Below are 16,259 nucleotides of genomic sequence, written 5' to 3' on the forward strand. Positions count from 1 at the left end.
AGTGCACATCTTGATTTGTCTCACGCCCCATCCTTGAAGGACAATTTTGTTCTCCTGATGGGTTAAAACAGTCTTTGATGGAACATTTAACCTATGGTTAATATCTGTTCATAACCTAGGCTACGCCCTACATTTTTGGTGTTCATAGGGGAGGTACCGCACATCAAAGCAAACCCCGCATCTGAGTCGCTTGAGAAGTAAACCTGTTACACAAAGGACTCTTTCCGCTGCTCTGGCAGCGTAAAGCAGCGTTAAGATCATGTAAAAGCAGCCAAGAGTCTTGTGGCACCTTATAGACTAACAGACGTTTTGGAGCATGAGCTTTCGTGGGTGAATACCCACTTCGTCGGATGCATGACATATGCATGTCTGTTAGTCTATAAGGTGCCACAAGACTCTATGCTGCTTTTACAGATCCAGACTAACACGGCTACCCCTCTGATACGTTAAGATCATGCCACTGTAGCTCTCCCACAGCAACGTAAAGAGATCTTAGTGTATCTTCAAATAGGCTCCTTGTCTTTAACCCCAGCGTATGTATGTTGAAGGATCCACATAGGTTTCAAGAAGGAAAAGATCGGAAACAGACTTTGGTAAGTAACCACATCTTTAGAAAGTAATATATCATTTTTTTTAAAACATATCAGTGCATACTTCTTATATGAAAATATACACAATTGTATTTCATTCTCCAAAAAAAAAAGGAACAATTAAAAACAAAAGCAAACTAGCCAAACACAATATATTAGCTGTTTTTCATTGTTGTCATCGTTTAAATTTTTTTTTTTTAAACGCTACACTTTGTTCAGGTTACACTTTTTTCGTCTTTTTTTTTGTTTTTGTTTTTTGTAAATGTTTTTTTTTCTTCATGCATTTTACACCTTTTATAGCTTTTGAGAATAAATAAGCTCCGTTTTGCTTCCATATCTCTAAAAACTGCAGCATTTGAACTGTTTGTCATTTAAATCGTGCAATTTTTTTTTGCAACACCCCTTTTTAAAAAATGGAAAATATATATATATATATTTAAAACTAAACCCTATACAACGCAAAATTCCAAATTAAAAAAAAATTATACACAATGTAACTGTCAACAGTACAGTGGAGCACGAGAAATAAAATTAAAAGATCAGAAACATATTTATAGAAGCACAAAGGAGGGTGTTGATTTCTTAGATTGTCGTTCTTCTGGTTGTCTTTTGAAAATCAGGAGGCGTTTACTGGATTCTACAGTCTGTGGGGAAATAGAGAATAACCCAGACGAAAAAAAAAACCCAAACAAACCCAAAAATCATTTCACCCAAACGGTGAAGCTAATGTGGTTGTTAAACCCCACGTCCCCCTCTGTCAATTCCCATGGTGCAGTCCCAACTTTCCCACAAGCCATATTTCCAAACGGGTTGAGCCAATGCACGTTTTAAAGTCCCACCACCAGATTTCTGAAGATCACCTCTGAACCTTGGCTTTTTATTTATTTGAAATGTTAGCTGCTTGGTGCCACAGTTTAATGCCATTTTGTAACTGATTTAGCCAGTCAGTTGGTGGTCTGCCTCCATCTCTCTCTCTCTCAAAATATATATATGCACCCAGGTTGCATTTTTATTTTCCAAGCTCTCAGCTCCAAGATAGACACGCCAAGTTGGGAGTTAGGGTATGACGTTAATGAGCAAAAAGGTTTTTCCTCAGGTTTGTTCTACATTGATGTTTGAGCTGGTCAGATGGCTGAGTACCAGATGGTCTTTTATACCTGTCCATGGAGTTAACCATTTCGGATCCTCTTGCCTACAGAATGCACCGAGAGCTGCAAATGACATTCCACCGTAAGTCTCCCAACAGGAGAGAAAGTGTTTATTTGCAGGATAGTGACGGAAAAATAAAATTGATGAAAAGTGCTTTGTATTCTGCTTAATTTCAAAGCATGGCCGTGCAAAGCCTTCGGCTGGCTGGCTGGTACCATACATAGCTAATGTAATAAGGTGGGCGTGCTCTGATTTTGATGGTCAGATACGTTTCAGATTGGGGACTTCAGCTTAGATTGACATATGGAGGCAACACACAACCTGCCACAGAGACCTCCCACACACTGCCCAGTTTGCAACACAGCCCCATGTAGCCTTGCAAAATTCCACTCTGGATTGCGAGCCCATAGGGAAAGTAGTCAACATTTTTATTGTGGAAAAAAAATCTGTTGACATTTGGGATTTTTTTTTTAATAAAACAAAAAGGAATAATAATCAAAACTTTTTCTCAAACCAAGTGTTGTCAAAGTTGCAAATTGCTCAGCTTTCAAGGTCTCTTTGACAAGCAAACAGAATAATTTGTTGATGTGTCCATCATTATGGCGAGTAGGATTTTGCTCCCAAGCTGCTCCATTTTCACGATAATTTTGCAAGGCGGCAGTAGTCCATAAGTCCAGAATTCGCCAAGGGCCAGATCCTCGGTGTAGATCAATGGAAATGACACTGATTTACACCTGCTGGAGATCTAGCCCCCAGGATGAAACTCATCCATACGCAAAGGGGCCGACACGAGATGTGTACACCACTTAATTCCTATTTAAGCCCCATGGCTTGGAGAGTAGTGGATCTAATGTTCCTCAGGCCTTGACGGTGCCTTTGCACACAGAGGAATTTCATTTAAGGGAAAAAAGTCATGGTAGAAGTTATCTATGGAAGAACCTGCTAGCGAATTCATCTGAACTGCCAAACAAAGTGCTAAGTTAGCATCTGATTATATAGGAAAAGCAGCGCCAGTCGAACCCTGCTCTTCACTAGAGAAAGGCTGATGGATCTGGACAATGAAGTCCTTCCTTGATCCATAGAACCATGCAGTCAGCAGCATTGCTACTGCTATTCATTGCTCTGGAACGACTCCCCGAGGGGCACGTTCAATCCGGGACCTTTCTACTGAGGCTGCAAGCAAAGGGGTCTAGTTTGCGCCAGTGGCAATGGTGGTTTTTGTGATGAGAACTCATGACCGCTCGGGGAATTAACTGAAATCTGCCAAGGAGAGCTGTGTTTTAACGGCACACTTATATTTAGAGAGGCTTTAGATCTGGGAGAACTAGGCCAAAAAAAAAAAATTAAATGAAAAACGATTTAAACAAAAAAAATTGTTGGTTTTTTTTAAAAAGAAAAATGTCACCTCTCAAAATTAGATTTTGTTTACATTTTCCCTTTTCCCCATAAGAAAACCTGCATTTATTGCATTGCATTTTCATGTAACTGTTCGTTTCGGGGGTTTGGAGGGCTTTTTCCCCCTATTCCCTTATTGCTAATTTTGGTCGGTCAGCATAGTCGCATGGAAGGGCTTTTCCAAAACTGAAAATTTCCTAAACCAAAAACGTTCATTTCAAAACTGAAAATGTCCATTTTTCCTATTGAGAATTTTCAAAAATGGAACAACAACAACAACAAAAAGGTGAAAAAATTCCAAAATGTTGAGGAAAATATCGAAAAGCAAACAAAAATGTTCTGTTTTGAAACCATCTCGCATTTTAGTGCTTTATTATTCTTATTCTTTAGCTGCTGTCATCTCAACAGGTTTCTGCTTCTCAGTCTTCCATCTCGCGCTGAGTTGGAAGTATTCTAAAAGTCTAGAAACTTCTGGAATAAATGATGGGCTACAAGAAGCCGACCACACCTGCAAGTCCTACCATGACTTTTTCCTCCTCCACTTTGAAGTATTTCTTGGCCTGTTTGGCGGATCTCAAAGCCACTGAGCTTGTAGATGCTGAAAGAGAATTTGCTTTCTCAACTATCTCAGGGAGCAGCCACAAATGGTAGCAGAACTCCACTGGCACAGGTAATTAACCCAGTGAAAACAAAGTTCCCCCGCTGCAGAACTGAGATGCCCTGGCAAGTTTGGTCGGGGACCATGATCCCAAGCAGAGGATAAACGTAAAAGGTGGGATGGGAGAGCAGGTAAGGGAATAAACTGAGCCCTGATATTAATGCTCATCCATTCGCAAACGCAGGCGAAAGGAGGGACTGAACGCTTGTCTGCAGAGGACTCAGACGTTATCTGCGGGAGTTCCCAAAAGCCCTTCGGTACAAGATTCCTGAGCTGACTGCACTGGCTTCCCTTCTCGTTTCAATTTGCTGACCCCGGGGCAGTGGGGGCGGCGGGGGACAGGAATGGGGATACCCAGTATGGAGAACAAAGCTTCTGAAGATCTTACCTAATGATGAGAGAGGAAGCTGCCCATCCACAGCCTCCCCAGCGTTTGCGAGCTGGGCAATGAACTGGAGGTGCAGCACACACATGTAAACTAAACCACTAATCACTGGGAGAAGGTGGCCTGCTGGAAATGACTGAGCCCCCTCTCTCGCCACTCACCCCCCAGTCTCCCATGCTCCCCATACCCTGGATGATCATGCACGTTGCCAGTTCCTCAGCTGGTGTCAATCTGGTGTTTACATGTCAATGTAGACTAGTGAGGATGCTGCCCTTTGGTTTATTTAATTTGGGGGAGGGAGTTTTTGAGGGGGCGGGGGGTTAAGAGTGAAAAATGTGTTCCTGCCTGCTGGAGATCGGGGGACCAAACGAAAAAGATCAGGGATGGCAAATTAAAGGAGTAGAGAGTATAGGGGGAGAGGGGAGGCGGCTTGGCATTTCTGATTGGACTGCCCAGCCGCTGCCATTTAAACAAAGCTGTGAACCACGATGACGCCTTGCAGCTGTGCCAACCCTTATGTGACACCTACGTGGCGAAGGCATAAGTTTGAGTGACCTGAGACCCGCAGTGGAGAAACGTGCCGTCTCCTGACTTCGAACAGATTTTCTAATTCCACACGCTACCCCTAGGGGCGGTAACCAAAAGGGACAAAGGCCCCATCAGATAACTGCTTAGCGTAATCACACGGCTCCCGGCCCACTGAAGTGAATGGGAGCTTTGTACCATTTACCTCAGTGCAACCAGGGATTTGGCAGGATGGGTGGAATTCAACCCATGCAGATACGCAAGTCCCATGTCTATACATCACCAGAAATCCCCCAAACAGGACTGAAGTGGTACATGGGCCTCTGCCTGGGGTGAATTTTACCCTACACAAATACGCATTAAGCACATAAGCTCTCTCTCAGCTCAACCCTTAGGCATATATCTTGCTACCACTGAAATCAGTGGCAAAGCTCCCATGGACATCAATGGGAGGTCAGATCAAAGGATCTGGCCCCTTATAGAATATATTTTTTTGTCCTGCTAATTCATAAACCTGATCGGGGTTTTATCAGCCTCTGTTTGTACTATGACTCGGATAAAGTCTTAGAGTGACAACGTTGTCATCCGTAAAGGTTAAGCAGGAGAAACATTATTTTTCCTTCCACAACGTGTGTGTTTCTGCTCACTGGATAGTAGAAAGCTTTAGCTGAGCCGATTACAGTATATTAGGGTCGGGTCAGTACAGTACATTGGTGGTAATATTGTCAGGAGGGGATGAAGATGCATGTTCTGTTCCATCTGTGATGTAGCTAACTGCCTGAGCCATTGTGACAGGAGAAATCAGCTTGAATGGCCTGCACTGGAAGAAAGTATCACAGGGCAATGCCCTCACTAGTTTATACTGAGCTGATTTCCCTCCGTTGAATCCCTAATGTAAACTGTTAAGTTGGAATTTTTCAAATCACAAAGAAAATTTTAATCAAGTTTCAATATTTAAAAAATAAATGGGAGAGAAGATCAGTAAAAGACTTGCCATTTTTTTTTTTTACCCATTTTGCGACCGAACAATAGTACAGCCCAGAACTTTTGAGTTTCAAAATGATGACAAAAAAAGTTCTGGATTTGGATGAGGGGGAGGGGAAGGAAAACAATTTCCAATGAAAATTTTGTACATTTTCCCCTAATTCTTCAACCAAATGTAGAATTGACCAAAACTTTCTAATTTCAAATTACTGATACAAATTTTGCATTTTGAGGAAGAAAAAGAGTTGATGACATTTTTGCAAACATTCCTCACTTCTTGTTCGAGGGCTTTTCCAGAATTCTTCAAATTTCAAAGAAAAATGAGAATTTCAATGAAAAAAACTTTAGAAATGTCCATGAATAATTTTTCCTGTTTTTTTATCAGCTCTAATTTAAACTTTATGAACATCTAATTAGTATGAATTTTAATTGATGTTTAAACATTTCTTTATCATTTTTCCCTATCTATGGTTGGCAAAACTGCTTTATTAAAAAAAAATAAAAATAAAAAGATCTTCCCTCCTCCCCTGCTTTTAAATGTCTTTCTTTTTTTATTCAGGTATATGCAATAGTTCTACTATGCACCATTCTAGACCTCAGTAGGGTGTTTGAAAAGCTGCCGTTTGCAAAGATGGGTGGCACTAATCTGACGATCTATCAGTGGGGATGTTTTCTTTAATTAAATTTCATCTGAACTGCCAGATAAAACCCTAAAAATCAGGAGCCTGATTCTCATTTACACTCATGTCCCTTGATATGGTTCTGGCAGTGCAAAGTGGCCTTTAAGTGGCATGGACTGTACTAACATTTGCTAGACTGCTCACCAATTATACAATGCAGCTCAGGTGACTTACCCTGGCTGCGAATCTGGCCCTATAGATTGTGCTGGGAAAGCTCTCTTTGCACAGATGATTATTATTATTCATTTTTAATTTAGCAACATAACTGGAGTTGAAACTGATTAGATGAAGCCAAGCCACCGAACTGGGATATTGATCAGTATTCTGATCTTTCCAAGCGTGCTGGGATGTGAGAGTGAGCAGGATACAGAGGAAAGATATGGCCTGTGACCCAGCAGCATTGGTAGGTTACCAGTTCATGCTGAGTGACATCCACCCCTATTGTGCTGAGGGGCCAGGAAAGGGAGGCATCACTCACTGAAGTGCTATTTTTTTGAGTGGAACTGAAGCGGCGCATATACCTCACGCTGGCCGTTCTGCGCGCTGGTCCCGGTCACTCTCTGTTTGGGAGCACGGGGGTGGCAAAAAACCTCAGCTGTATTTGAATATGGCTGCACATCAGTGAGCGTTTAGAGTGCGCAGAGCCTTGTGGAATTGGAGCTAAAATGTGCATATGTCTGTGTGTGCATAAGAAATTCTCTGCATCCAAGCAGAAGTCCTAGGTACAGTTCCTTTAGAACCTCTCTCATCCAAGGCACTCTTCTCTCAGAATTAGGTCCGACCTTACGAACTGGGCACACGTCTCACGCCCTCCCCGACTCCCGATCGCCAGTGGGTGAATTTTATCGACAACAACCTAGCACGCACGCCCGACACTTGCTCGCTGGGATAAGTGATTGATTTTTTTTTTTTTTTTGGTGACACGTTTCCCACCCCCCCCACGCCCTTATTCTTGATTCTAAGCTGTTCTCAGCCATGGAGTGCCTTACGTATTGCAAACATTGCCTGCTGCGCTAGAATGAATGCCTACAAAATCCTAAAGCTATTTCTCAGGCAGTTTATAATAAGTCCCCGCCCCCACCCCAAACCCATTTAGCTCCACCCTGGCCCTCCCTTTTCCCCCTCCCAACCCTGCCACTGGTAACAATCCCACTCCCACCCCACCCCCAACACACACATCTGCCCACCCCCACCCGGACGTGAGCAGAAAGTAGCTCGAAGAGAGTTGGGACTAGTTATGTTACCCAGGCGTCCAGCCGCACGCGTTTTACGGATGGGCTCTCTCCCTCGGCCTCGGTCGTGGGTCTCAGGAGGCCGAGGGATGAGCCGAAATCGGCTCTGGCGGGGTCATCCCGCTCGTTGCCTTCATAGGAGCTGGCGTTGCTGCTGAGGCTGTCGACGGGAGAACGCCCCGTCGGCTCGTGCCGGCTCTGGTGTGGGAAGGAGCTGAGCGGCGTGGCAGTGTTTCGTTCCCGGTTCGGCGAGACGGGCTCCGACTTGATGCTGATGTTGGGGTTGGTGTTGACAGTCAACGTGGTGGTGTGAGATAAGTGACCCCCTTGTCTGCAGGCGGCAGCGGAGGGATGGGGAGTGGAGAGAGGGAAAGGGGAGAAAAGAAGGGGATGGGGGAAGGAAGGGAAGACGAGGGGGAGAAAACGTAGAGGAGTGCACACGTGGGATAGTGAAGGAATAAGAGACAGATGCACAGAAGGTGAAAAAAACAGATGGAGAAAGGGGAAGAGAAATATTGATAATTAACATTTGTAAAGGAGATCTTAGCATCCATCCATCTCAGTGCAGTTTAATATTATCAGTCTACACAGTTGAAGCTGAGACGGACAGAAAGGAAGTAACTTGCACCCAAATCACCCAGATCTGGGGCAGACTCAGGACAAGAACCCAAGTCTCTTAAAGCCCAACCTAACGCCTTAGCACAAGACCCCCCTACCTGGCATCCTCCAGCCCCATTAAGGCCCCTCTATGCTGCTCCTTCACGCCAAGGAGAACCTGGCCCCTGATGTTCAGCAGTGAAACCCGCTGCGTTAGCAACGATAGCACAGCATCAAATGCGCTTCCTCTAAGGATAAAGGACGTTTGTGGCATTAGGGAGACATTGGGGTTGTCTGGAATTAGAAGTCCTAGGGTGCTTCTGTAACTGGCCAGCTGCAATGGTTGGTTTGATTGTTCTGAGGCCAGGAAGAAGCTAGCCCTTGCTAAGCAGCTATTGCCAGCAGCATAGCTTGTTGCGGCTAGTGGGCGTGGAAAGGGAATATAGGCATGGAGAATGCACTAGACTGGGAACCAGGAGACCCTGTGTGACCCTGAGCCTGTCACTTCCTCTCTCTGTGGATCTCTTTCCCATCCCAGCCTTTGTTTGTCTTGTCTAACTAGACTCTAAGCCCTGTAGCTCCAAGCTTGTCTCTTTCACCAAGGGAGGTGGGTCCAATAAAAGATATTACCCCTCCCACCTCGTCTCTTTCATATCCTGGGACCAACACAGCTCCAATAACACTATAGAAAACTTTAGCTGAAAATGACAAAATATTCATTACATGTTTTCACCGGGATAAGCCATTTTCTAGCCAGTTCTAGCAGGCTGTCGGCTCTTTGGAGCAAAGATGGGCTCTTACCATGGCCTCGTCTACATGAGGAAATTAGGTTGGTAAACCACGTCGCTCAGGGGTGTGAAAAAGCCAACCCTCTGAGCGACCCCCGGTACAGACAGCACCTATCCCTCAATACAACAGCACTAGAATTCTCCCATCAACCTAGCTATCGCCTCTCGGGGTGGTGCATTGCCATGCCAACAAGAGAACCCCTCCCGTTGTTGTAGGTAGCGTCTTCAGTGATGCACCACAGCGGCGCCCCTGCATGTTGACAAGCCCCCTAAATGTCTGTTGCAGCCCCTAGCACAATGCAGGGGTGGGGATCTTGGCTAGGTCCTCTAAGCACAGTCCTGTTTGTACAATGCCTGGCACGCTGGAGTGCTGCTGGTTCATGAACCGGGCACCTAGCTGCTATGGCAATACAAGTAAACAATCATCATAATATAAATTACACTATTACACTGCTGAGTCTAGGGCCTACATCACACCCTTCTGATTCCAGCCAGTAGGTGGCAGTGGCACACACACACACACACACACACCAGCTGACTGCAACCTTCTCCTCTGTGCCATAGTCTGAATACACTCTGATCCCCTTCCCTGCTCCTTGCTCCACTAGAGATTTCAGCACGGTGCCCATCCAAACAATGCGATATTGTTACAGCGACCGGGCCAAATCTTCTGCTGAGGTCACCTGGGGTGGCTCCATCGCTGCCGATTTGTGCCTGCCGAGGAGCTGTCCCCATCCCCGCAGTGTGTATTTAGGTCCTGCCATGGGCAGCTATGGGGGTTGGTATAAATGAAAAGTGTTTTGAGGGGAGAAAAGCAGGAACCGCCCGGATTGGGGACTGAGGATCAGGCCCATCTAGATTCCACATAGATTCCTGCCTCCACCACCTGCGTGTGGTGTGACCTGTGGCAAGCCACCGAGACAATGTCTGTCCTGCCCCTGGGAGCAAGATGTTGCTTTGAGGTTGTCACTCGGGGTCTCAAGCCTACCCCCTCCTGGGCTTGAGAACCCAGGTTGTGCCATCCACACAGCTTTTCTTAGCACACCAGCATGAGTCTGTGGATATCACTCCCGGATAACCTTCGGGCTTGTCTGCATGCGGAAACTGACTGAAGTTGCTCCGTGCGGACATTCTATGGCAGAATAATTCCTCTGCTTGGGAAGCACCCTATTTAGTCCGGAATAAAGTGTTCACAAGGGGAGATATTGAACAAAAGCTGTTTGGGTCAACGTCCGCACGTAGACAAACCCTTATTCTTTCTGGGATTCGATTTCCCATTTGGGAATGAGGACAATAATTCTCCCTTTGTCTATTTAGACTGCAAGATATTTGGAGCAGGAACTGTCTCTCAATAAGGGTATGTCTACGCAATAAAGGATCCGCGGCATGGGCATGGTTGACCCAAGTCAGCTGAGTCAGGCTTGTGGGGCTTAGGCTCCGGGGCTGTAAAATTGCAATGTAGACGTTTGGGCTCAGGTTGGAGCCTGGGCCCTGAGACCCCACAAAGGGGGTAGATCTCGGCGGGAGCCAACCGCCTCCCCTGTCCCCACAGCGAATGAAGCCACTGGCGTTAATAACAGAGTTCAGATACAGAATTCCTCGAAGTTCGTGGCTGTTTTGGTTTGGTTCGTATGGGCCACCCAGTGTGTAGATCAGTCTCGCTACTCACAAAACCTGGGGGCATAGCACCGGCCCATCTTGATGACAGTGGTGTCGGTACCCCAGAGCAGAATGTGTAACCGCACTGTATTATTACGCAACAGCAGCTTCAGGCAGCAGGTCCTACAGGTTCTGAAATTGTCAGGAATTTCACATTTCGCTTTGAATATTTTGCTTTCCTCTAGCAATGACACTCAGAGCTAGGGTAGTTTTTCGATGGAAAATCAGGTTTTCTGCTAAATGAATTTTTTTTGCAAAAAGTGTCTGCTTGCCACAGAAAACTTCCATTTTCATCCAAAAAACGAACTAGTTATTTCAGCCAAAACACTGAAATGTTTCAATTCACACAGCTTCTGTGGCGCCTCATAGGAGCTGCAGCTCAGTTTCCTCACATCCCTGCTCTTGACTACATCTCCCATGATGCACCATGACAGGGACTCCCATGATGCAACTGCCTCCCCTCACCAGGGCAAAGGCCAGGGTGCATCATGGGAAATGTTGTATGTTGACGAGCCCTAGCTATACAGAATGGGACCATGAGGCACCCGAACTACAACTCCCATGAGGCACCCCAGCAGGATTTCAGATGTGAAAAATATGTGAGTTTTTGATTTTTCACCAAAACGTCAACCATCTCAAACGTGAAAGAAATAAGAATTTGTCCTTCTAGAGCAATGTCTGGACCAGAATCTCAAAACACCTAAATTAAGGCCCTGTGAGGTAGATCAGTATCATTTTCCTCATTTTACAACTGAGGAAACTGAGGCACGGAGCAGGGCAGTGACTTGGGAATCCGTGGCAGAGCCAGGCATGGAACCCAGGAGTGCTGGCTCCACGTCCCCTTTGCTCCAACCAGTAGGCAAAACTGCCTCCCCAAATCAGGAATAACTGCTGTCGAAATACACAGCTGCAGTGTGTGTTCAAGGAAACAAACTCACTGCGGACTGTAATGCTTTCGTCTAAGCCAAGTTACGGGGCTCAATAGAAGGATATCTGGGGGACAGATTAGACGGTCTAATGATCCCTTCTGGCCTCAAACCCTATGGAACCATGCAACTATGAGTCACTGCTGAGTCCCCAACTCCTCCATTTCCCTTACATTAAGTTGCTTAGTGATACAGGAACAAGGTGTTGTTGCTGCTGCTGCTGCTGCTGCTGCTGCTGTTGTTGCTGCTGCTGTTGTTGTTGCTGCTGCTGTTGCTGCTGCTGATGTTGCTGTTGCCAGGCAGAGATGTTGCCAAGCGACAACCCGCTGGGTGAGCTGAACGCCGGGAGTGAGGATAACTCGGCACTGGTCAGCTGATAATCTGGAACAGAAGACATGCTGTTCAGAAGCAAACCCTTCATTGCTACCGTAGCAAATCTGTCTCCACTCCAAATCCTGAGCTTGAAGCCTGCTACAAATGAGGGTGGAGAGCAAATCCTTCTCCACATTGTAAGAAATCTGTAGGCAGCTCAGGAACCTCGCAGGGGTCACCGTGATGTGCACAACGGCTGCTTGGAACAGCCCAGAAAAACCAGGGATAGAACGCACATCCTCCTCCTCTAAAATCACAGACCCCTTCCGCTTGAGCTAAAGGAGAATCACTATTCACTATGTGCAGTATAGGGCTCATGACACACGGATGAGCAGCTCTGATTCTATCCAAGAGACTGCAGTAGTTCATGCACACACATAAAGGGATTACATCCAGTACACGGAAGTGGTGTAGAAACACACACACACACATACACACACACTGATTCCATCCAGTAGAGGGTAGTGGTACATAGAACACACACACACACACACACACACACTATATCCAGTACAGAATAGTAGGATATAAACACAAACATGCACACCGATTCCACACAGGCTAGGGCACTAGTGTATACTCACACACAGAAGTACGGGGCAGTGCTTACTTAGTTAATTACACCCTATGCAGTGCACCAAGCAGCACTTCTACCCCACAGCAGGGCTAAGCAGGAAGAGGAAATGGAAGCGGGAATCGTACGTTCCGTTGATTAGAATTAGTTTACATCTCAACCAAAGCCTGCTCCTTAATGGACTAATCAACTTTTTGTGTTTGATCAGCGTCTTATTTTGTTATGAAAGCTCCTTGAGATGCCTGGCATGATAAAAGCGGCTGCAGACATTGATCTTGCTGCTGTTTAATTGAGTTAGCTGACACATCAGCAAGGCCATCACTTTAACGAACTCCATGTGATCATACTGCGTAATCAAATACAAGCTATCTTTGCTTCCAAATCTGCTCCACTCCACCTTCCAGCGCACGGCAGCCCCCTCCTTTCCTTTCTTCTCCCTCCAGACTCAGCCTTTCAAAGATCTTGTCATCTCCTTATTTATATCGTGGTAGCAGCTAGAGGCCCCAGTGTGCTAGGTGCTGTATATGCCGAAGGCAGGAGGAGGAGAAGGCAGAGGGAGCAGCCTGCTGGCTCTAAGCTGGAGCTAAGGGAGAGAAGGCTGAAGGCAGGGGAATACTGAGGCGCTAACCTGCTTCCCACTGGCTCCCAGCAGAGAGGGCTGTGGGGTTCCCTACAAGGACTACCGGCACTAAGTCTGTTTGGACACCTTCAGGGGAACTCTTAAAGGGGCACTGAGAGGGTAAGTGACTGGAATCAGAACTTGTCTACCCCCAGGAAGTTGCTCCTGCTCTAGATGCCTGTGTGGATGCTCTTATTTCAGTTTCAACCTGGCTCATTTCAGTTTACCTTAAATCGATTAAAGATCAATTCAACCAAATTAATCCCCTTTCTTACACTGAAATAAGAGTATTCGCATAGGTTTCATTAAACCAGTTTTGAAACCGACTTTAGTTAGTTTGGGGCAACTTTCTCATGTAGACAAGGCCTTGGGCTGTCAATAGCTTGTCTTAATAGTTGCTCAGTGAGGAAACAATCTTGCAATGAGCCAACAACTTTATCAAACATAAACTTATGAACAATATTACACACCCTATTCTCATATGCCAATGGATGGCATTCATATATACTAACTACTAGAGCTGAGCAAAAGATTGGTTGTGGTTAGTTTTGGGTTGGGTGGGTTCTTTTTTTGTTTTTAATTTGGTAGCTAAACCAAAAAAATTAAAACAAAAACAAACAAAAAAACCTCACTATTTGTTTTGAACCAAAATGGAATTTTTTCAGTTTTCTGGACAAAATGAAAAACCAAAATGGTTTCACTCAAGTCAAAAAAACGTTTTGAACATGAATTCAAATTGACATTTTGTTTCAAAAAAGTCAATTTGAAATTAAACGTCAAAATAATTTGTTTTGATACTTTTTAAACAAACCATTTTGACACTTCGGAGATTTGTGTTCAGGGATTTTTTTGTGGGGGATGAGGTTTGGCTGAAACTATTTTGCAAATTTGATTCACAAATCGTTTTGGTGCCCTGAAAAATGCAGTTGGACAGGAGGGTGGGGGAAGGGCAAATTTCTAGTGACAACTTGTGTGTGTGTGTGTGTGTGTGTGTGTGTGTGTGTGTGTGTGTGTGTGTGTGTGTGTGTGTGTGTGTGCGCGCGCGCACATAGGTTTAGTAACTACACACAGAGAGATACTGGGCCTCACTTTACATTAACGCCTCTTTACTCCACCACATTAGGGGATGTAAGTATTTTTTATATATACAATTCTTGTAACCTCTCTGGGGCTGGAGACATCTGTTATGCACCTCAATCCCAAAGAGACAGTAACAGTTTTGCCAATCCCAGGTGTTTAAACAGCATGAATCATGTCCCTGAAAAACCACAAGACTGGCTTAAAAATCTGTTTTTTGAGCATTCAGTAGTCATGTTTTCCAGCTCTTCTCAGCAGTCATGAGGGCTAGAAATGTACTTAAAAAACGAGATGACATTTTATATAATCACATGACTCCAGGACCAGGAGCTTTCAGAAAAAGACCAAATATCATGAAACTTGCTATAAAATCAGGAGAGCTGGTCAGGCTGGGAGTAACTATGCGTTGCCAGAGAATTGTTTTCTGCTAAAAGAACTGACCTTTGATCAAAGGCGGTTCTGCTGTATTGTCTCAGCATTTGATGCGCACACAATCGAGCCAGAATTCCTGTGCGCCACTCATCACCCACCGCACCCCACCTCTCATGTTGGGCGTTTGTGGTTTCAGTCTTCCCCATCCCTGCAGGGACAAACCTGCCTGCAGCAGCACGTCACAAAGTGATGGCTGAAGGGGAGCTGAAAGGCTGCCAAAGTTACTTATGCCGATTTGCGGCACACCCACCAGAAAGTCCCAACCCTCGATTCTCTGCGGCTCTGTGCCTGGCTCAGGCATTTACACCAGCTGTGAACCCTTCAGGCTTGGTAGCACTTTACAGCCACTGGGCATGACAGCCACTGGCTTTGGCCAACGCTTGGGGACTGAACTGCAGATTTTCCTACACGTGGAAATTAGTTTGAGCTAATTTGGTAGGTTCTGCAGAGCAGACATAGAGGGGGACATATAATACACACTGCTGAGCGGGTTATACACTTCTCCTGGATGGAGAACGCTCACCCCAAGCCCATCAAAAGCCCACGGCAGTTCAAATTCCAGATAACCCTAACTGGGGATTGTGCACAGGGGACACTCAGGAAAATTAATCTCAATTACCGAAAAGTGTGAATTGAAAGTGGATTAGTTAAACCGAATTAAACCCCCGTGTGGATGCTCTCATTCAGAATTCAGGTGGGCTTAAACTGGGTTTAGTTTAATCCACTTTGGAAATGGTTATTATTGAAGAACAGCCGATTGGCTCATCCGCTAGCAGATGCGCAGCAGAGAAAAATTCTGCATCGTCAAAGAGAGGAGGAAAGATGAGACCTCTTGCACTGGAAGCTTTTTTGGGGAAGAGACTGTCCCTCATCGGAGCGGAAGAAGCTCCAGGGGCCCGGACCCCGCGAGAGTTTTCCGGGTCCCCCGGAGCAAGTGAAGGACCCTGCTCCGAGGCCCCCGAAAAACTCTTGTGGGGGCCCCTGCGGGGCAAATTGCCCCACTTGCTCCCCCCCCCCTGGGTGGCCCTGGGCCCTGGTATCATCTGGGACAGCAGGACCCCACAGTAATAGGAGCAATGATCATCACAATAGCAGCTCTGATATCAGTTCAGGCAGCCACGTTTGAACATTTTCTCCCTGTCACCCCTATGCAGAGGGATGAGCACAAACCTATGCTGCATTCATAATCTAGCCTTGCACTAGACGCTCTGAGCAAGGTTGAAATCCATGCAGGGAGAGGAGACTTCTACTTGCCTGTGAGCAGACATCTGCTGGGCAACACCTATTAATTATAAGAGGGTGTTCCCCACCCGCCTACTCCGGGCTCATCCAGACAAACAGCTTCATGCAGCATTTTTACAAGATATTCTCTGAGTAGGTGCCAAACTGCGTTATACAAGAAACCGATAAACCTTCCACTCTGCACGGGTGTGGGGCAGGTTCCAGAGACATAGTGCCTTTTCTGGGGACAGGTGTTCCATAGCCTTCATCTCTCTTTCTTCCTAGCCCCAACCAGTTAGTAACTGGCTTATGCCCAGAAGGATGCTGGGTTTTGGTCCGGACGCTCATTTGCACTAAGACTTCGTTACACTGCATTGGAAGCATAAAAGGGCCATG

General features: G+C 45.7%; 1 protein-coding gene across 12 annotated transcripts in view; it reads right to left on the bottom strand.

Annotated features, from left to right (window-relative positions):
- Positions 1-401: 401 nt before the first annotated feature.
- MEF2D (myocyte enhancer factor 2D) overlaps positions 402-16,259 on the bottom strand; it is a 172,192-nt gene continuing 156,334 nt past the window's right edge. For 8 of the 12 annotated variants that reach the window (XM_039512663.1, XM_039512665.1, XM_039512667.1 and 5 more), the window contains 3 exons: positions 11,742-11,949; positions 7,611-7,929; positions 402-1,234 (listed from right to left, as the gene is read on the bottom strand). In XM_039512663.1, coding sequence (XP_039368597.1) covers positions 1,142-1,234; positions 7,611-7,929; positions 11,742-11,949 — 620 coding nt within the window. In that variant the 3' untranslated portion in view covers positions 402-1,141. Of the gene's footprint in view, positions 1,235-2,873; positions 3,733-7,601; positions 7,930-11,741; positions 11,950-16,259 lie in introns of those variants that run through there. The other 4 variants (XM_039512671.1, XM_039512669.1, XM_039512670.1 and 1 more) reach the window with 2 other exon arrangements.

Source organism: Mauremys reevesii, linkage group 24, assembly GCF_016161935.1.
Source record: "Mauremys reevesii isolate NIE-2019 linkage group 24, ASM1616193v1, whole genome shotgun sequence".
Classification (NCBI taxonomy): Eukaryota; Metazoa; Chordata; order Testudines; family Geoemydidae; genus Mauremys; species Mauremys reevesii.